The 22,041-nt window shown below is 46.4% G+C and overlaps 1 protein-coding gene across 1 annotated transcript in view; it reads left to right on the forward strand.

The window, feature by feature from the left end:
• The window catches only part of CCDC6 (coiled-coil domain containing 6), an 85,069-nt gene that overhangs the window by 17,766 nt on the left and 45,262 nt on the right, over nt 1-22,041 (forward strand). Inside the window, exon 2 of the mRNA XM_072628897.1 lies at nt 21,642-21,791. Coding sequence (XP_072484998.1) covers nt 21,642-21,791 — 150 coding nt within the window. The remainder of the gene's footprint in view (nt 1-21,641; nt 21,792-22,041) is intronic.

Consider the following 22,041-nt stretch of genomic DNA (forward strand, 5'->3'; position numbering starts at 1 on the left):
TGTGGCCTGCCTTCTGCTCTCATCATACAGCTGCTCTTGTTCTTTCAAAGTTACCATTGAGCTTTGAGTGACTGGACCCAGTGCCTCTTCTCAGTCTGCATCATCTTGCCCTCTCTGGAACTGGTGATCCTGTATGTGCCCGTCCCTCTCTCCCTTGGTGTGTGACCTAGCCAGGCCTTCTCATATTGGCTGTTCTTCAGGGTTCTATTTGAGGCTCCCTTCCCCTTTTTCACTATGCTGTGTCCCTTGTGGATCTCAGGAGCTCTTGGGGTTAGTTATTAGATCTCCCCATCTGCATATACAGCTTTCATCTGTCCTTTGAGTTCCAAACCTGTATCTCAGACTTGATGTGTCTAAAACATCCCTCATTTTTCTTTTTCCCTCAACCCTCCACCATTCTGAACTTCCCCCTTTCTGTCCAGAGCATCCCCTTCCTCCCCATTTCCCAGATTCACAAACTCAGTGCTGGTCTCAACAAGAAAGAACAGAGAAGAAAAAGAAGAAAATTCATGTTGGATATGAACAGTCATGCAGTGCCCAACCTGTGTTGGCTGGACTTTGGCGTCCCTCTAGCCTAGGCCCTATCACCTCCTCCTTCCTCTTTGGTGTCCCTGCCTCAGATTTCATCTTCTCTCGTGGGGATTTGACTAGAGCATAGATAGGTCTGGCCTTGTCATTGTCTTGCTCAGCACCCTGTTGGCTCTGCCACCTCCAGGATGAAAGAGGAAGGCCTCTGGCCCTGCCTTCGGCTTCAGTCTTCTCCCACCACATTCTAAGGTCACTCAGCACCCAGCCCCTTGCTGCTCCTTGTTTGTGACCCCAGTCTCCTGTGTCTGGCCTTCTGCCTCCCTGGCTGTTCCCCATTCGCTCCTTATGCACGTTTGCTCCTTGGGTTCCCCAGCCTTCTTTGAGACTTGGCTCAGATCCTTTGGCAGGAGGTTGATGCCGTCTACATTCTTACTCCTCAGAATATATTGTGTGCCTGCTTGTTTATATGTTGTGTGTTCCTCCCCCTCCCCCTTTAGCGTGCAGGCCAAGCGGAGGCTAAGAGCTTGATTGCATCATTCCAGAGACAGGAGAAGCTCCTGAGACTCAGTGGCCAAGATGAACCAGGGCTTGATGGTTGGCACCTGTGGTTGGTCAGCCCATGAGCACCCAATGGTGGAGTTGTCTCAGTTGGCATTTGGTGCCTCAGCAGTGTTGATGTTAGCTTTTCTGCACATATCATTCATTCAGAAATTCATTTATTCACCTCACATTTATTAAATGCTTACTGTGTGCCAGGATGCCTGGTTCTACGGTTCAAAAACAACAAAGTCCCCAACCCACTCCCTGCCCTCAGGCACTTCCATTTTACTAGAGAAACAACAGGTACAAAGGTATGTTGTGTAAGATGCTTGCACAGCAATTCTGCTCCATAGGAGCTGGTGACTGGGAGGAGTTTGGTCTTCTCATTCTATTCCAAGCTTGGTTTCCTTAGTGCCTTGCGTCAACTGCATAATTTTCCATTCTAAAGACTTTGAAGATTGTCCTCTTGCCCTGTGCTAGTCATTCAGCTGCCTCTGCCTGTCTGACTTTGTTTTGGTATCTGGTTGCTTTTGCTGTTGATTGCATTTTTTTGGGAATGAGCATTACCATTTAGGTAGGTGAACCACATCCGACTAGCCAGTCTTTGAGATAGAACCCAAGAAGTGGACGATCCTATAGGCAAAGACCTTGAAAGGAGAAATTGAGCCTGTGGGGTGTTTCTAGTTGGATAGAAGGTTGGCATTCAAAAAAAATTTTTTTCCCCACCAGTTACATATAAATATAGTTTTCAACATTCACTTTTATAAGATTTTGAGTTCTAATTTTTTCTCCCTCCATTCCTCCCTTTCCCCATCCCAAAGATGGCAATCTGATATAGGCTACACATGTACATTCATATTAATTATATTTTCACATTAGTTATGTTGTGAAGAAAGAATCAGAATAAAAGGGAAAAAAACATGAGAAAGAAAAAAAACGAGAGAGAAAATAGTATGCTTTGATCTGCATTCAAACTCCATAGTTCTTTCTCTGGATGTGGATAGCATTTTTAATTATGAGACTTTGGGGATTGTTTTAGATCCTTGCATTATTAAGAAGAACTAAGTCTATTAGAGTTGGTCATCGAACAGTGTTGTTGTTACTGTGTATAATGTTCTCCTGGTTCTACTCACGTCACTCAGCATTAGATCATATAAATCTTTCTAGGTTTTTCTGAAATCTGTCTGCTCATTTCTTATAGCATTATAGTATTCCATTACATTCATATAGCACAACTTGTTCAGTCATTTCCCAGTTGGTGGGCATCCCCTCAATTTCTCATTCTTTGCCACCACAAAAAGAGCTGCTATAAATAATTTTGTACAGGTGGGTCCTTTCCCCTTTTTTTATGATCTCTTTGGGATACAGACTTAGAAGTGGTTTTGCTGGATCAAAGGGTGTGCACATTTTTATAGCCCTTTGGGCTTAGTTCCAAATTGTTCTCCAGAATGGCTGGATCAGTTCACAACTCCATCAGTGCTACATTAGTGTTCCAATTTTCCCACATCTTCTCCAACATTTATCATTTTCTTTTGTTGTCATACTAGCGAGTCTGATAGGTGTGATGCGGTACCTCAGAGTTGTTTTAATTTGCATTTCTTTAATAGCGATTTGGAACATTTTTCATCTGGTGATAGAGAGCTTTAATTTCTTTATCTGAATACTGCCTGTTCATATCCTTTGACCATTTATCAATTGGGAATTGACTTGTATTCTTAAAATTTTGACTCAATTCTCTATATATTTTAGAAACAAAGCCTTTATTAGAAACACTAGCAACAAAAATTGTTTCCCAGCTTTCTCATTTCTTCTAATCTTGGCTGCAGTGGCTTTGTTTGTGCAAAAACGCTTTGGCATTCAAAAGCATTTACTAAGAATCTGCTGTATGCAAAGGGCTATATTTGAAATATGGGAGATACCAAGAGCTTCCAGTCTAGTAGGAGGAGAAGGCATAATGAGAAGTCATTGTAGTAGAGATATTAGAAGCTCAATGAGAGGGGAACAGTGTGCACTGGGAGTGGGAAGGCAGAAAGGGCTGTGCCTACAGGGTTAGGGAGGGGGGAACTGGGAAAGCAGGTCTGGGCTGTCACCCCCTCACCCGGGAAACTCCAGGGGCTCCCAGTTGCCTGCTGAAGCAAATCGAGAATGCTGTTGGGCATTCAGAGCCCTTCCTCACTCAGCCACCACCCATCCTCCTCCCAAACATGGAGCCTCCATCCTGCTCCAGCTGAGCCACAGACAGTATTACCTCTAGCTGCCCCTCCCCATGCCTGGGGGCCTTCCTTTGAGGCCCAGCCAAAATCCCACCTCTATGAGAAGCCCCCAGCCCCTCTTCATTCAGATGCCCTTTTCTCAATCATTGCCCATTTGTGTTGTGTAGAACTTGTTTGGACCTGTTTTTGGCTTGTTGTCTGTCTCATTAGACTGGGAGCTCCTTGAGGGCAGGCCCGGTCTTTGGCCTTCTTTTGTCTCCCCAGAGCTTAGTACAGTGTCTGGCATGCCGCGGAGTAGGGAGCGAGGGGGTGTGTGTGTGTGTACCTTTTCAGTCATGTCTGATTCTTCTTGACCCCATTTGGGGTTTTCTTAGCAAACATGTTGGAGGGGTTTGTCATTTCCTTCTCCAGTTCATGTCACAGATAGGGAAACAGGCAAATAGGGTTAAGTGACTTGCCCAGGGTCACACACAAGTGTCTGAGGCCAGATTTGAACTCAGGAAGATGAATCTTCCTGACTCCAGACCTGACGCTCTGTGTACTGTGCCAATCTAGCTGCCCTGTTCTGGCACATAGGTATTTACTAAATGATTGTTGCCTGACTGACTTCCAGAAGGTGCTGTTTGAGATTAGACCTTAGGATCACCGCTTTAGATCCAAATAGGACAGTAGATGTTAGAAGTGAGCCCATCTAACAAGCCCCCAACAGTGAGAAACATGCTCACCTTGAACAAAGAACACTACTTGTTGTGAAATCAGGAAAGCCTTTATTAATCTTTACATCCATTCCCCTGAATGGACGGTTAGCCTCCCCAGTAGGGTTATAGGACTACTACAACACATTCAGAAAGATGGGGCTTCTTATACTGTTTTCCAAAGTTTGGATCTCCTGCGACACTGTCCCCTGGCCATGTGACTTTATGTTCTCCTCTGAGATAGGCTTTTCTTCACACAGTTCATTGAGCCTGCACATTAGTTTCTGACCTCTAACCTGTCAATGCTAGGTTAAAACCTTTATCACCTAGGACTGTAGAAAACAGAATTTCTTTGCGTCCCACAATGTCATGGACTTCAGTCCATTTTAAAGATAAGAAACTGAGGCTTGGATAGAGCAAGTGACTTACCCAAGGCTCCATAGGTAGTTAGACCTGAAATTTGAACTCAGGCTTTATGATTAGGAGGAATCCATTGCTTTTCCCACTCGGTAGTTCCTTTTTTTGTTTAAAACTTGGGTAGGAATTCCATCAGTGAAGAGGGAGATAAGGATATGAAGGCCCAGGTTTGGCAGGAGCACCATCATGTCCTGGCGATCTTTGGTCAAAGGACAAGGGTTGGATCTTGGGCAGGTCACCTCCCCTCTCGCAGACCCAGGCTCTCCCAGCTGCTGGATGCAAACACCTTAACCCTTTCCCAGTTCTTGAAAGCCTGTTGATCTAGGTTGGCTGGAGCATAGGCTTTGGGAAAAAAGTGTTGTGAAATGAGCCTGGAAGCTGGGCCTTTCCAAGGATTTCTGACTTTGGGCCCTATGAATGTAGGTGTTTTCTTAGCTTCCTTTTCAGGCTTCATTTGCATATTTTAGGTTTTGCTGGGTTTGGGTTTTAGAGTGGGCACTTTAAATTTTCAGCTTGGTGCAATTCATCACAAGGAAGCAGTTTTTCAAAGAACAGTTTGCACATTTGAAAGCCGTAGTCCGTTTGGATCAGAAGGGACTGGCTACTCATTAAGCAGGTGTCCCAGCCATGCCATAGGCTTGGACAGTAAGCGATGGTGATGGGGGAAGCATTGTCCAGAATTAACAGACATTCCAAAATGGCCTTTTCTTCCTCTTAGTTTTGACTTGATTCTTGTCTTCTTTTTAAGCTGAAAAAGTTCATGATTTCTGTGTTCTCCCTTTCCACAGGCTGCCCCCAGGTGAGCCTCCTCCACCCTCTCCTTTGCAAGGTCAGTGAGCAGACTGGCATCATCCAGCAGGCCCTTCCCTGATATGTGGATATTCCATTGCTCTGCACTGTGGAGTACAGCAGGAAAAGGCTGAGAAAGAAGATAGTGGGCATGGATGGAGAGAGAGCTGAAACATTTTTTTGGTAGACTGACTAATTCATGTGGGGTTATCCTATGCTCCAAGATGTATGTTTGAGTCTGGAAGGCCCTAGGTTCAACCCTAAGCCTTGGAATAAGGCTCACTCTCCTCACCACTCTATGTGCATGCCAGCCTTGTCTCTCATGACTAGAAAAGATTTTTGAGATGATCCAGTTTAAACTGCACTTCACAGCTGAGGAAACTGGTGCTCAGGAAAGGAAGTAGCATCATCTAGCATACTGTTGCTAGGAAGTAGCAGCAGTGGAATTAGAATCCAGCCCCTTGAATTCTCTCCATATGACAACTGGGGATTTATCAGTCCCCAAATATACCCCCTGATTTCCTATCTCTTATTCAGATTATTTCTCACTATTTGGAATGCCCTTGCATCTCTCACCATCCTTCCCCAGCCATCTCGTCTTGCTTGTGAGAATCCTACCTGTCCTTTATTCATATGTGACCCCCTCTGTGAATAGATGACTGATGGCGCCAAGGTGGATAGAACTCTGCACCTGGCAGTAGGAGGAGCTGAATTTGAATCTTGTCTCAGACATTTACTAGCTTTGTGACCTTGGGCAAGTCTGATTGCTTCAGTTTCCTCAATGGTAAAATAGGGATAATATTAGCATCTACCTTGGAGGGTTGTTGTGAAGGATAAATGAGAAAATATTTGTACAGTACTGGCACACAGTAGGTGCTATATAAATGCCATTCTTATTGGCATTGTTTGATTGTTTTTGTTATGTATTTTCTCTCTCCCTTGGCCAGAAAGGAATTCCTGGGGAGTTGGGAGAAAAGAATTCTAGACAGGAATACTTCAGTTTATGTTGTTTCGTACTTATTACCCAGAATGGCTTAGAAATTGTTGTTCTTGTTTAGTTGTTTTAGTTGTATCTGATGCTTTATGATCCCATATGGGGTTTTCTTGGCAGAGGTACTGGAGTGGTTTGCCATTTCCTTCTAAAGCTCATTATACAGATGAGGAAACTGGGGCAAACAGGGTACAGTGACTTGCCCAGGGTCACACAGCTAGTGTCTGAGGCAGGATTTAATCTAATGAAGATAAGTCTTCCTGACTCAAGGCTTGGCCTTAGAAATCAAGGACTATGCCTAGGGAAGACCTATAGCTACCCACATTTGCATGTATCTGGGTGCTGAAATCAGTTAAATGAGCCCCTTTGCTTTTTCTCTCCTTTTTGGGGAAGGTTTCCTGGGAATGTATTATCCATGCCCTCAAATGCTGGTTGCAGGTCTGTGCTTGGTCTTTGGAACTGGGGGCAAGGTGGGTCTGGGGGAGTGTTATAGTTGGAATTGAGGACCAGTTTGTGGGGTCAGTAAACATGGGCTTCCTTGGCTTGTTATCATTCTATTTACAAATGCTGGCTGATGCGGCTTAGGTCCTCACCCAGCCAGTGCCAGCGGAGCTGCTCATTCCTTTTCCTGTCTGGGTTGTGTGTGCAGGTGATTGAAGTACTGTGTCAGGGCCACGGGCTGGGGAGAGATCTAGCCTCCCTGTGCTTCTGCAGAAGACAGAAAACTGAGGTAGAGCCCTGGCCCCAAAGGCTCTCTTCTTTCCTCCTCACTATCCTCCTGTGCCTTCTGCCACTCCCTTCTCCTTCAACATCTCCTTGCCAGAGCTTACCCATCTTCTCCAGCAGATTTCTCCCCCTGGCATCCCCACTCTCACTTATCTTCTGCCTCTCCCTCTCCGTTGGCTCATTTCCTATAGGCTACACACATACCTATGTCTTCCCCATCTTCTTGAATTTACCTTAAAATTGCCTTGCTTGTATATGATTGTCTGCTTGTTGTTTCCCATTAGACTGGGAGCACCTGAGGGCAGGAGACTGACTTTTGCCTGGCATGCGGTGTAGGCACTTAATAATCACTGCTTATTGACTGAAAGATGCCAGTGGTAAAGCTTAACGATAACTTAAGAATCGTTTTCTAAAGTAGACAGCCTCAGCACGCTGATTCCCCTGGTGCACCTGTTTTTCTAAGTTCTTTTTTGTTGGCGGGGGAGATCCTCAGTATGGGTAACTTTCCCATAATTAGGGCAGAGCAAAGTGAGGCATACCTCCAGCTGGTAATTCCTTCCTTAAAGTACCTTGCAAAGATTCTGCGAAGAAATGATTTTACCAAAATCATTCAGCATGGATCCCAGCCCTGCCCATGTTATTTTTACCTGTGTGACCTTGGACATGTTGCTTGGCTTGTCTGGTTGTTACTGGAGTTCATGATTGTCTCTGAACATCCACCATGTTCAGTTTTTCCCTAGAGCTTTGTAATGACCATCTGGCATTTTTCAAATGCCTTCTGTCCAGGGCTCAGTCACACTTGGCTTGGAGAACAGGCTAATGCTCTGGAGTTTAAGCAAGGCATGGGCAGACAAACATGACCCCCCCACCCCAAGCTCCCCTTCAGCCGACTGAGAATGCACAGCATCATGACTTAGAGAGATCTGTCTTACTTAGAAAAGGGAAGGGAGTCTTCAGTCCTTAAGTGTTGAGCAGGAAGCTTTGTCCTTGGCGGTGATTGCTCGGGCACTCTTCAGGGGTTTTGGCCTGAGCCTGGAGCAGAAGGCCACATCTCCCAGTTTTCTTGCCCAGTATAGCGTGAGCATTCCTTCCATTGCGGCCTTGGAGATGATTGATCATTGTTTCTCTTCAAATTGTTATCAGCTGAAGCTTTTGTCTCCCCCACACTCAATAGTCTCAGATCCTTCGTGTGTCTTTTCCAATAGAGCTTCTGGGACTGAGTGTGACATTACTGACACATCTTGACATTCCCAGAGGTTGTGGGTGAAATGAGTGTGAGGAGAAGGGAGCTGGGGACGGTGTTTGCCAGTGAGACTTACTGTTATAGGTGAACAGGCTTACTCTAAGACTCGTCCCTGATGTCTTTGAGGTTTGGCCCTGGGATTGTGAGCCTCAGAGCTGGAGGGGCCTGAGAGATCACTAAATCCTAAGTGTCCAATGTGGTGCCTGGCACACATGAATGTGTTAATACATGCTGGTCAATTGATTTAGGCCAAACCTCTCCTCATTGCAGGTAAACTGAGGCCTGAGAGATCCACACCTTCCCATGGGGGCACAGTGGAGAAAGGGGCAGGGCCTGAAACACCATCAGACCTGTTTCCTCATCTGTAAAATAAAGGGTTGAACTGCAGGGCCTCCATCTTCCAGAGGGAAGGGAGCAATTTCTCCCTACCTCCTTTATTTAGGGGGGAGGAGGAGTGTTGTTGGTGAAGATGGCTTCCAGATTGTGCATTTGGAGCAGTGGAGGTGATCATCCAGGGGCGCCTAAGTTTGATCCTCTAGCACTTAACAGGGCCCTGGCATAGAGTAGGTGCTTTCTAAATATTTACTGACTGACTGCCCCAGTGTCAGGAGCCATATAACAACAGATACCCGACTGTCTGAGGTGGACACTGATTCCCATTGTTCCCCTTGTTATATTTCACAAGGTTATTTATCTAATGAAGGTTTTAAAAAGCCCCAGACCTTAACCTTAAGCTTGAAAAATAATGACTAAGTGGATACCTCATTTAGAGAAGTTCTCTGTCTTCCCTTCTTGTCCCAGATTTCATTGAGGTCCATTCCATTAAAGCCGCAGTGAGGAGTTAAAATATGAGTGCAGGCTCCCCTTCCCAAATACAGCTTTGAGGGCTTTGTGGTGAACTTAGCTGTTGCCTCTTTCAGAAATGATCCCAAGGCAGAGAAAAGGTGCGGGTATCTGGCTGAGCCCACTGGGGCCTGCCTGCGTGGCCTGGGCAGCTGAGGCAGAATGGGCAGCTTCCTGGGACATCATCCAGTTCTGTCCAGGGGGATCTTTTCTTACCCAGGGCTCATTCTGGTAACTGGGCCATGGTGAGGCCCCAGTCATGAGTGAAAAAGTCATTAATAACTGTCTGCTCTTTATTTTTATTTTTTGTTGTGCAGCATCTTGGTGCAGCAGACAAGAGAGCCAGCCTTGGAGTCAGCCACGCTGGGACTCAGTCCTTCTCTGCCACACCCTGGCCCCTTCCCACCTTTTTTTGGAAGGTTCCCTGTTGCAGAGAAAGTTCTCCTTGGTCTGGCTTGGGAGTTTGCTCTTCAGGAGTTCAGATAACAATGAATCACAGGCCCAGGCCTTTTAGTCACTTCATAAACATTTACAAAGAAGAATTTTTCCAGTCTCTTAGATAACAGCTTCCACCCTGCCCCAGAGCCTTGAGATACACATTGCTAACATGGGAAACCCTCCAGTGGGAGGGCAAGAGGCTCCCCCTTTATGTCAGTGGGCTCTGCATGTCCCCTCTCTGTCTCACATCACTTCTCACATCTGAAGCCTGAGGAAGTCTCACAGCTTGGCCCCAAGGCACTGCTTTACTCTTAAGACCACCACATACAACTGCAGTGAGGGCAGAATCAAGAGCAGAGCCCTTGGAGTCCCAGAGTCCTCCTTTTGTAGGTGAGGAAGCAGTGGTGAAGCTGGGAGAACAAGGCCACACTTGGGCTTTGGTGGCAGAGAGAGGATTCACATTTTGGCCCTTTCTCCACCGGCTCTGTTGCCAAAGGCAGAGGGAGGCGAGGGTGTTGGGGTCGGCCTCCTTTCCTCATGTTTTCCTAGCTAGACTGTAAGCGGACATCAGCCCAGCACAGTGGGGAGAGTGGCGGGATGGCTGGGGATGGTTTAGGTGAGGCTCATTGTACTTCCTTTTCTCCAAGCAATGAAACGAAGAGAAGCAAATTCCTGCTCATCTTGTTGGGTGGGTGGGGGGGGGGTGGATTTACTTCTTCTGGAGTTTCCATTATTGTCACCAGTCAATTCACAAACATATAGGGAAGGTTTGCTGGTGTTTCTGTCATTTAGCATGTTCAGGTCTGGCAGGAGAACAAAAGGAAAACATCTGGGCCCTTCACAGAGCTCCCTTGTAATTGGGACAACAGCCTGGAAACTGCTTAAGTCTGTCTCTGGTATTACCAGGGGAACTCAAGGTGCTTTGACTATCCTCCCTGTGGGAACCTTTGGTAATTTAGAAGTCTTCCTTGCCTTTGGCCCTCCCTCCATTGTCACCTTGTGGTAGCCAGGCGATGAAGGGGGCCCAGGAAGGGAGAGCTGGCCAGCCCTTGCAGTACTGGATAGTGATCAGTGGTGTGTCTCATTGGAGGCTAAGAGGCTCATAGCTGCCACAGAAGTGGGCTGGGAATTATTGGGCCGTGGCAGGTGTTGAAAGAGCTGCTACTAATGTAGCAGAATTTCCATCCTCCTCTGATAGTCAAAGATTAATGAAAATGGAAGCACTTTGAGGGCAGACTGTTTGACTTTTGTCCTTGTACCCCCAGTGCTTAGCTGGCTCCTAGAACTTTCCAAGAGCTTACTGAATGATGCTCATTCATGTATTTCTTCATTCATCTGTTGCCTTTTTTCTCCATTGAGGTGACTGGATTGGGTAACAGCCAAGGTCCCTTTCTGTGAGTAAGCTTCCTGAAGACAGGGAGGGTTTCATTTCTGTCATTATAGCCCCAGCTCATAGAATAAGGTGCTGATTAATCATTGAAGGGTGTATTCATTTTAGGGGGACCTGGCTTTCTGTGTTGCTAAGCTGAAAGTTGGCATAACAAATCTGAGTTATTATGTTTTTAAAAATTCGCCCCTTTAAAAATATATTCATTTGCTTAATTATTTTGAAGTGCAACAACCCCAAGGGAGCTAAGTTTTGATGCCACTATTTGGCAAAAAGCAAATAAATTTCTTTTAGATTTTGGGGAACAGGCTGTTGATTTTCACATTTCTAAAAGGCTGGCATGGTGGAGGCCATCCCTGTTTAACATCCCAAGTCATCAGTCTTTCCTCAACTGTCACAGGAAACCTTCCCTCCACCCCTTCCCAGGATGTTTTCTCCCCTGGAGGAGCACAGGAAGCAGGCTGCCCCATTTCTGTTGAAGACTGTTTTATGTAGGTCTAGGATGAAGGCCCCATTTACCCAGGGAGCTTCTCTATCCCAGAGGCTGGAGGTGTACGACAGTCAGTCACATTAGTTCAGGGGAGGTGATTTTCCCCAAAATGCTTGCTAATTCAGTATCAATAAATGAGACTATCAGTTCAATGGTGTTTATTCAGTACAATCCAGTCCAGTACTACACATGTGGTGTAGATACCAGAATGGCCCCAGCCCTGCAGGGACCTTGCATGGTGGAGTAATGTGGGGCAGTGGACAATCTATACAGGAATAGAGCAGTCAGGGACTACAAAGTCCCTGATTCTGAGGAGAGGACCTGGCCTCTCAGCATTAGGCAGCAGTCAGGATTAAGTGAATCCTGAAGGGTTCTCTAGACCCTGGGGGTGGCTGGTGTGCTTTCCACTACCAGGGGAAGTAGGGATTGGGTATCTACAGCATGCCCACAGTGCCTGACACAGAGTAGGTGACAATCTGTGTTGGACAGTGGATGACCCAGGGGACCTGGGCACATGTTACCCGTGTCACTGACACTGTCATTTCCCTTCCTACTGTTGGTTACCTGTTGCCTTCTTCCAGTCCTCCACCATCTGCTTCAAAAATTTGTTTTTTTTCTTGCCAGCTTCCTTGGAGCACAGGATACAGGCTGGGTTAAATTCACATTTCCTTATTTGTAAAAAATGATCAGAATTGATTATAGTTCCTTAATCCATGATTAGGGCCTCTCAGGGCATTAGTTTTCTTACTTGTAAAATGAGGGAGATTGGACTTGGTGACCCCCAAGGTCCCTTCCAGGCTCCAGATCTGTCGTCCTCTGAGGCTTCTAGCCTCTTATTCAGTGATGGTGAGGAGCCTCCTCCTGTCTCCTTGAGAATCCCCTCCTTGTGATCTTTCTAGTTCTTCTCTACAGCCTTTCTCTGGACTTAGTTTTGCTTATTTAAAGGAAATTTTATTGCTCACCTCTCCAGGGGCAAACCCAGAGGTGTAGGACTACAGACTTAATGGAGTAAATCTACCTCATGCTATGATTGTCTTGGCTTATGTCAAGCTTCCTCAGCCCCAGAGCCCAGATCTGGTCTCCAGTCATCATGTTGGCTGCTAACCAGCTGTTTAGAGTGAGTCACTTAACTTGTCTGGGTCTCAGTTTTCTTATTGATGAATTGGGGGCTTGGGGTCACCATGAACTTGCTGTGCTAATCCAGACAAGAACTTGGGCAACATATAGATTTTCACATAAGAAATGCATTCTGCAAGGCCCAGACTGACGTCTTGGTAAGAGTTTTGCCCATTTTTCTGTTTTATGGGGGCCCAGTGTTCTGAAGGTATAAGTTGATGCTTTGGAGTCTGTGTGTGAGGGGTGACAGAGGGTGCTTATGTCTTGAACATTGGAAATCATAAGGAAAATCCTTGTGGAGAAGGCAGAGTGGCTGGAGACCCCAAAGAAAGCCAAAGGCCAGAAGGCTGATAGTTGATTGGGCTTTACTTTGACCATGACCACACCAGCAGAACCATGGCTGCTTGTTCTGTAATCCTTAAGGAAAGCCTCTCGTGAGCCTGTCAGAGTCTGCTGCCCCTCCTTTCCACAGACTGGTCCTCCCCTCTCCTGGCATGCTCTGCTCCCTCTCCCCCGCCTTCCCTGGCAGCAGTGAAGTTTGGGTTCGACACTGGGCAGGTCATGGAGCTCTCTGTGCTGCTCAAAGGGCTTGGACTAGGCCTCCTGTTTCTAAGGCTTTGTGATCCTTCTCTCTCTTAGAATCAGCTTTCACCTCCTTCCTAGTCTTTCTTGGATTCAGATCTCCTTTTTAAGGAGGTGTACTTAATCAGGATGCATGAATTTGATTTTTTTTTGGTAATTGTATTCCAGATTAATTATTTTCCTCTAAAATCCAATCTAATTTTATTTTATACATGTAAAAACATTCCAAAAAGGGGTCCATATGGGGCCTGTAACACAAAATGGTTTAAGAACCCCCATTTTAGAGTATTTAGGGTTAGATGAAGTGCATGAACCCCTCTGCAGAGCAGGACTGATTCAGGGGATCTGCCTTGCCCCAACAGCATCTCCCCAATCAGGAAGCCTGAAATCCTCCAATTAGACATTCTATTGGGTAAATGAGGAGTTTCTTTCGGAAAGAAAACTATCTCTGAAACAAGCTGAGGGGCTGCTAGCCAGTTCACACGTGGGATGAATACATGTGGGATGAATGAACGAGGCCTGCTATCCTTTTAACATCTAGATGAGGATGGTGCCCTGGGCGGCAGGATGGTGGTCAATCATTTACATCCACAGCTCTTTGGGAAGTGGCACAGGGGAAAGCTTCTGTCCGTGGGGGCCTGGGAAGATAGGGAAACAGATCTAATCAGGCAAGTAAGAGGGCATTAAAAGAAAAGTTCTCCAAACCCCCAACTTGCAGGCAGGTCTTTCATTTTCTTCTGCTCCTTCCTCTTGTCTGGTCTGCCCGGCCCCTGTCCCTTGGATTTCTTAACCAGGATTTTATGCCTGGTGAGGTGCTGGGGGCCATGCTTACAGAGACAGATGAAACCACCTATGTTCTCTTGGATGAAGAGCATCTGGCTTCAAACCCTTCTGTGACCCTGGGGAAGTCACTTAAACTCTCTGGGAATCAGTTTTCTAATCTGTAAACTAAAGGGGTTGACCTAGGCAGCTTCTGACGGGCTTTCCAGTGCTAGTCTGTTTGGTGTGCCTGATGCAGATCTATACTTGTGCTGCAGCATAGCATCCTGGAGAGAATGAAGTAAATTTAAGTGAGCAGGCAGTGTGTGGCAGAGGGAGGCTGGAGGCCAGCCTCCAGCCTCCCTCTGCCTCTTGTGTTTCTTACGAAGTTTGAGTAAAATGGAGCTTCCCTTGCCCTTGTAATGTCGAGGGCATGTAGATTCCCCCAAACATAGAGCTCCTCAGTACCCACAGACTCCAAGCATCTCCTAGAATAATGGGCAACCAGGTGGTATTTTGGAGAGAAATGCAGATTACCCTAGGCCAAGGAAGATGGCGCCTGGTCACTACTGCCCCAGCCCCAGGGTTTCAATGGCTTTGGTGAATAATCTGCTGGGGAGACTCTTCAGGGAGAGTTGGCCACCAGCGATGGCAGAATCTGGCCTCCCTGGGCTCCTGGTTTAAAAGTTTCATAGAAACATAGTGTTAGGACAAAGAGCTATTTCAAAAAATAAAATAACCATCTCGAACTTTGTAACAGTACCCAGCTTTTCCTTTAATGCAGCTATGCTAGGTTGCTGGCTCTTGTGTGAGTACATGTGTGTGTCTTATTTGTTGTCTGTGCGTGTGTGTAAATTCAGGGTCAGCAGAAAATGGCTCTTGATGAGAATGTTCTTGGAAGTCTGCATTTTCTCCTGGCCCCTTTAGTTGGTGAAGACACTAAAGGCTGATATTGTGCTGTGGATTGTCCCTGTCTATGGGCCAGCAGTTTCTTTGTCTCTTGGATTTTGTTGTGGTGGCCACTGTCCGGTGTAGGAACTCTGGCCTTTGGTGCCTCTTATATAGCTTGTGGAATCTTGGCCAATTCACTAACCTCTTTGGGCCTCAGTTTCCTTCTCTATAAAATGAGGTCTTGACCCAGCTGGCCTCTGGGAACCCTGATCATGACATGCCCAGAGTCACGTATGTGGAAAGTGGCCGAGCTGTGGATGGGAGCCTAGGCCTTCCTGACTTGAGGCCTGGTCTTTGGTTGTATAGTCTCCTGTACCAGGCTTCTTGGTTAATAATGGCCAGCATCTGTCTTGATCTGGAAGGTTCACAGAGCACTTTCTTTATGTCTTCTTGGGTGATCCCCACATTCCTATGAAGGAGGTGCTGGTATTCAGTTTTACAGGTGAGCAGGCTGAGACCGAGAAAGATTAAGTGACTTGCTCAGAGCCATACAGTTAGGGAGCATCATATGCAGGATTTGAATTTTGGTCTTCCTGAGTGCAAACCCCAGCCCTAACTCGGCCCCACACCCAGTCACAGTGCTGCCACAAAATTGTACCCAGAGACGGTGAAGTCAGTTTTGAGTTTGGAAGGTCCAAGGAGAAGGATGATTCCAATGACTTATTTTTGTCCTTAAAAACAAATTGGAGGCAAAAAAAAAAAAAAAGATGGCTTTGTTTTTTCTCTCCAAATACTTCCTTTTCCAGCCTTCTCTTTTCTTAATAACATTAATAAAAATGTGTCATTAGTGAGGCATGCTGCTTAAGTAAACCAAACGTTTCTACTGGGAGTGAGCAAACACTGGCCATTGTTTTTCCTTATATGAGCTCTGGGGGAGGAGGCTGATTCTGAAGCCCCCCATTGTCCCACTTCCAGCTGACCCCCTCCTGCCAGGCTGCTCTGCAGCATCTGCTCTGCAGCATGGGCTCAGCCCTGAGCAAGAGATGGGTGCCTCAACTTCCCACTCTCATCTCCCTGCCTTGTACGGCATTAACCACCTGGATTCCCAGCCTTCAATACTCAGTTCAGCTGCTCCCCTTTTTCTCTTGTTAAATGATCTTGCTTGCTTTCCTTTCCTGTATGATGAGGGAGGGCTTGACCCTCTGAGGTGCCCAGTCCAAATTTAAATCCGTGATTCTGATAAAGGAGTTTGGGAAATATTGCACTGTTTGCTCATTCTCTGGCTCTCTTCTCTGTTGGGAGAAATAATACTAATTATCATGTTATTGAAAAATCACCCTAATTATAGGGTGTGTTCAGGCTTCTTACCACCTAGAGACAATATGGGATTGTAACCAGAGCTTTGGATGAGGAGTCAGAGGACCTGGGTTTGAACCCTCTTCCTTTTCCTAAGCAGGGCCTGGGATGACATGTGTAAAAGAAAGAAGTTGGGCTAGCTGATTTCTGTGGTTCTGTAATCTAAGCTGTGTGACTGTGGCAGGGCACTCACGCTTAGTTTGCTCATCTGTAAAATGAGGATAATAACTGCAGCTACCTTGCAGAGTTCCTGGTGCCCAGCAGGCTCTACAGAAATGCTTCCCTTGCCTTTCCTGCAGGGCCCCAGGCTTCTCACTTGTAAAAACCAGGGAGTCAGGCCTAGTGATGGTCAAGGTTCTTCCAGCAGAGAGTCCTGTGATCCCATGGGTGGATGACCAACTAGGCTAAAGCTGTTGTATCTTCTGTCAAGATTGCCCTTCTCTCCCCTGGGGAGCGGGTCAGGGAGAGGGCTTAGAAGCTCTCTTTTAAAAGGTGATTTTTGCTTTGTTGTCCCTGTGATGAAATGAGTGGCCAGCTTGGAGTGGGGCCACTGGAACCAGATGGAAGAGCTAATGCATCCGGAGCCAGATGGTCTGGGTTCAAATGCCACCCATCTGACCATCAGCTCTCTTCACTTTTCAGGGCCCTATTTCCTCATGTGTAAAATGAGACAGATAATCCCATTTGGCTCTAAATCTATGAACCAGTACATTTAAAGGAAGAGATGGGAGGAAATGTACCATCTTTCCATGAAATGGGCATTCTTGGAGTCCGTCACAGGCTTTCAGAGCTGGATGACATCTTAACATTATCTAGATCTACCCCTTCCTTTTGCAGATAAAGAAAATGAGTCCAAGAGAGGTTACATACCTTAAAGCATCAGTTGTCACATAGGCAGGATACAAAAGAGAAAGCTCTTTGGTGCCCTCAAGAGGTCACCTGCCCTCCCTGCCACCTTGATCAGCTAGTTGACAAGGAGAACTGAGCTTTGGCAACTCAAAAGACTAGCTGCCCTCTCTGCTTCATAATATTTTGTGGGGAGAGGCAGCTCCCTGGTTTAACTAACCAGTTTTACTAACTTAGCAGCATTAGTTCTAGGTTTGTGGCCTAGAGGCTAGAGAGCTAGTAGATTCTTCTGCTCCCAGAATCCCCAGACCAGGATTTACTACAAGGGCCATGAGAGATTCGAGGACATTGAAGTTCCTCCTGGGTTTAGAAAGGCAGTTAGCCAATTGGTAGAACAGAGTAGATTCCTTTTATTAAAGCAACAACTGACTGAAGCTGCTGAAGGGCACTAGTAGACAGCAGTGAATTCAAACTCATCTAATGATAACTGACATTTATAGAGTGCTTTGGAGGGTCACTCAGGGCTCTGGCTACATTATGGGATGGGTCTTGTTGAGGGAGTCTCCATAGCACCCCCAGGAACCAGCTGGGCCTGGAGTCAGGAAGACTCAAATTCACATGTGACTTTAACCCTTCTTCTCTGTGTGACTTTGGGCAAGGCACTTTGCTACTCTGTCTGCCTCAGGTTCCTCATTGGTAAATGGAGATAATAATAAAAGCACCTGCCTCCCAGAGTGGTTGGAGGATCAAAGATACTTGTGAAGCACTTCCCAAAACTTCTAGTGCTCTCTAAATGCTGGCTTTCAGTATGGCAGTTCTAGCCACTGGGTCACCTTCTATCAGAAAGACATTGAAAACAAAGAATCTAGGATGTGTCCCAGTAATCCTGAGAGGAAAAGTGGTCTAGTGCATAGAGCACTGGACACAGACTCAGGAAGACTTTGTTCAAGCCCTGCTTATGTGTGATCTGGGCCAGTCACTCGAGCAGCCTTTCTGTGCCTGTCAGGGAGGGGAGCTTTCCTCCCTCCTGACTCTGGGACCCTTAGTGAGTCTCAGGGCAGAAGGTGGCCTGCATTGCTAGAGAGACTCCCTTTACTAGGATGTTTTCTGGGTCAGCAAAAACCCAGCCTCATCTGACAGCTAAAGAGAAACCCAGCTGACTGGCCCGTGTGGCCCATGCCTTGAGCTCTCTCTCTCATATGATCCTCATGACCACATTGTGAGGTAAGTGATGCTTTATCCCCATTTTGCTTCAGAAAAACTGAGGCTTTGAAGTGAGGGGACATCACTGTGGTCAGCTAGCCAGTTAATGAGCGCAGTGCTGGGAGCTGGATGTTAGTATATTCATTACATGTAACATGTTGATTACTATAAAAATCATAATTCCTTTCTTCTGGGCATATTTGGAGAGACACCAATAGATTCTGTCCCCAGGCAGCTACCAGTCTGATGGGAGAGAAAGCATGTTCACAGCTATGGACAAATGAGATCTACACAGGAACCACCTAGAGGTTGTCTGAGGGAAGGGCTCAGCATTAGGGAGGGCCTGGACGGAGTTGAGAGGTGGCCTTCCAGAGTGAGGACGGAGGCCAGTGTCACTGAATCAGAGGGTGGGTGATGGAGAGGGGCCAGGGTAAGCCAAGTGGAGGCTTCCGTATGTGATCCTGGAGGTGATTGGGTCATACTTGGCTTTAGAAAGGTCATCTGGGAAGCAGGGTGGAAGATGGAGGGGTGTAAAGAAGGACTGAAGGCTGGGTGACCTACCAGCGGTAGCTGTGGGTCCTTACACAGTGAGTCAGTTGGCTGTGGTGTTCATACCTAGGCTTCTCTTAGCTGTGTACGGCCCTCTTCTGTGATAAGGCAGCCTGGCCTTCCTTCTGTACCAACCCTGGGCCTCTCCCAGACACTTTTGGGCGGAACAGAGAGCTGAAGGTCTGGAGATCTGAACCCAGGTCCTCAGACTGTAATGAGTTTTTACCTTCTTGCCAGGTTAGAACCCAGAAGATCTGGGAACTCAGCCTCTCAGTGCTGGCTTATGCTAATACATCATTCAATGGAAGAGACCCTAACTCATTTGGGAATTTGTGAAGAAGCCTGACAACTGATATGAGCAAAATGATTGTTAAGGGGGGGGGAGTCATCCCAGAGTAGAGACCCCTGTGAATCCCCTGGGGTGAGGGAAGGATGGGATCATCATCCTCATATATCAGTTGATCCTTAAACACTTATCAAAAGCACTGAAGAGCCTGCCTGGGAAAGAGGGATGAACCTTGTTCTGCTTCCCTGACCCCAGGGAGCAGAACCAGCAGCAGTGAGGGACAGATGTGGGCATCAGACAGAGGCTGCATGCGAGCCTAGGGGTCCTGGGAAAGGATAAAGGGGGAGAGGCCTTCTGGGCCCTGTGAACCCTGCCTTTTGTCTGATCATCTGGGAGCATGCTGGTCTTGGTGGTGATTGAAGGCAGAGCATCTGAAGGGAGGAGACAGAGACAGGCATTTGGTGTGGTCGGGGCAGATGCCCAGACTCCAGGAAGGAGTGATTTTTCACATCCTGAATCAAAACCTCTGATGACACAGTGGTCTCGGCTTCCCTGAGCTTCAAAAGAGATGAATCCAGTGAAGTGGCCTTCCCAGAATTATACTTGTATGTATGTGGGAATAAAGAGACAAAACAAAAAATTCCTGCTTTCAAGGAGTTTTTAGGAGAGTAGGACTGGGGCCTATAGCAGAGGGGATATAAAAGTGATTAGATAAGTTTATACATGAGAATTTGAGGTGCAGGGAGAGCATTTCACTCAGGAGGGCTCAGCAAAGACTTTGGATTGGTGGTGTTCTGTGAGCTGAGCTTGGAAGGAGGCTAAGGATGTCAGGGTGTGCATGGGAGACAGCCAGGGCAGAGGTAGAGCTGGGGCAGGGCGTGCCAAATGGAGAAGAGCAAGGAGCCCAGCTGGGCTGGAACATGAATGGAGAATGATGATCGCAGAACCTGCTAGAATCATGGATCACGGTGGACAGCCAGCGTGGCAAAGGGGCTGCACTTGACACTGTGAGCATTTGTTGAAGGAACTCGGAGTGTTCAGGCTGGAGAAGAACAGTGTGGTGGTGGTGGTGGTGGTGGCAGTGGCAGGGGCGGCAGTGGCAGGGGCGGCAGTGGCAGGGGCAGCAGTCATGGTAACGGTGGTGGTGAGATATGAAAGCTATTCCGTGTTTGAAGGGCTGTGACATGGAGCAGGGTTTATACTTGTTCTGCTTGGCCCCAGAGGTAGGCCTGGGAGAACTTGCTGACAAGTGTCCCAAAAGCCTCCAAAATGGCATGCTCCCTTCCTTATTCAGGCTGAGGCTAGGGGATGTCTTGTGAGGTGAGTTGTGAGGTGATTCCTTTCAGGTCTAGCTGGCTTCTAAGGCCCTTTGCACCCCAAGTTCTTGATTCTGATTATCTTTGAATGACTTGACATCCATGCTGTGTACACGGTCAGTGAGTCACCTCCCTACCCCACCATATTCTCCATGTGGCAGTTGTATTGTTCCTAAGTAATCATGAGAAGGGATGGAAGGACTGGTGATGTGAGCCTTCAGGCCTTTGTTGGGAGGCTAAGTGGATGCAAGGGGGAGCCAGGTGGGAGCCTTTGGCCATGTATGTGAATGGAGTTACAGATATGTTTTCCCAGGATTCCTGATGGCTCACGCTGTGGGCTTGGCATTAACACTGCACGTGGCGGATAAAGGATGAATATTTCATTTGGGCTTAATGCATCACAATAGGCCATTACAGGCTTGGGCTAGTTGTCTTAAAGCCAGAGCTGTTCAAATCAAATCAGGTGCTTCTAGAAGCTTCTTTGGTTTGCTTATAATTGTCACTGTTTGGGGGGAGTGATTACAGAATTAGGCATTGGGGGAGGCAAGTTACAAGCAGAATATTTTAACTACAAATGAATAGTGAAGAAATCAAGGTCTTGCTAATTAAAAAATTTAATAAACTATTAGTGGTAGACTTCTTAGTTTTTCCTCTTTGTGATTTTCCTTTAATATAATTAGGAAATTTGGTCAGCAAAAAAATCTTAGGATGCCATTTTAGAGCTGAGCTTTCTCTTTGAGGCTATCTATCTGATTCATGACACTTATTTTCCACATGAAAATCTGGTCTTAGAGACTTGTCTGATCTCACACAGGGATTTGAATTCAGGTCCCTTTAGTTTGTCTGTGGAGCATTTTCCTTGTTTTTGTTACTGTTGTTAATTTTTTATTATAAAGTTTAAAAACATCAACAAACATGAATAGTTCCATAAATGAACAGAAGATGATCATCTGCAAACCTGTGAATTTCTGTTATGTGCAGCTTTTAAAAAACATAATAAATTTATGTTGAACATGAATTTACTTTAGTAAGGAGGTGCTAACCCTTATTGGTACGAGTTTTGTCATCTGGGAGTTTCTTATTTGCAATAAAATTTTAACTCAGGCCATATCCTTGTATTAAGTTTAACGAGGTCATAACAAAATGCAGTGCATTTTCCGTGTGAATTTGCTTATAAATGTTGGACTCATAATGAGTTAGGATAGGGCCTGAATTCATGCCAGTGAGCACTTGCAGTTTTCTTAACTCTGATTATATACCAATGAGATTATTTAGAGAAGAACTGCCCCCTTAAAATGTCCTTAACCATAGGGAGAGATGAGTACATGGGCTGTCCCTTTCCAATTTTCCGCCTTGGGGTGGACATTTGTCTGAAATTGCACTTCTCCCCTCACCCTCTTTTGTTTTCTTAACCACACTTGTGTTTTTGTTTTCCAGCAAGCCAGGGCTGAGCAAGAGGAGGAGTTCATTAGTAACACCTTGTTCAAGAAGATTCAGGCCTTGCAGAAGGAGAAGGAGACGCTCGCTGTGAATTACGAAAAGGAAGAAGAGTTTCTTACGAATGAGCTCTCCCGAAAATTGATGCAGGTAAATGGTCCTGTCAGCCCCCTCTCCCTTCCTCCCAAGGGAAACCCACATATCTGGGACAGCAGTTTGCTGAGGAGGATGCTGGTCCTAGGAGGTGAGGGGCCCTGGTGTGTCTCAGGGGTCTCTCTGTTGCCATGGGATCAGCCTTTGCTTTTCATAAACATTTTCCTTAAAATTCCATATTAGAGTTGTGCAAACATGCAAGACAAGTCAGTAGTGGTTCACACCCTTTGGCCCAACGATCCCACCA

Source organism: Notamacropus eugenii, chromosome 1 (assembly GCF_028372415.1).
Source record: "Notamacropus eugenii isolate mMacEug1 chromosome 1, mMacEug1.pri_v2, whole genome shotgun sequence".
NCBI lineage: Eukaryota > Metazoa > Chordata > Mammalia > Diprotodontia > Macropodidae > Notamacropus > Notamacropus eugenii.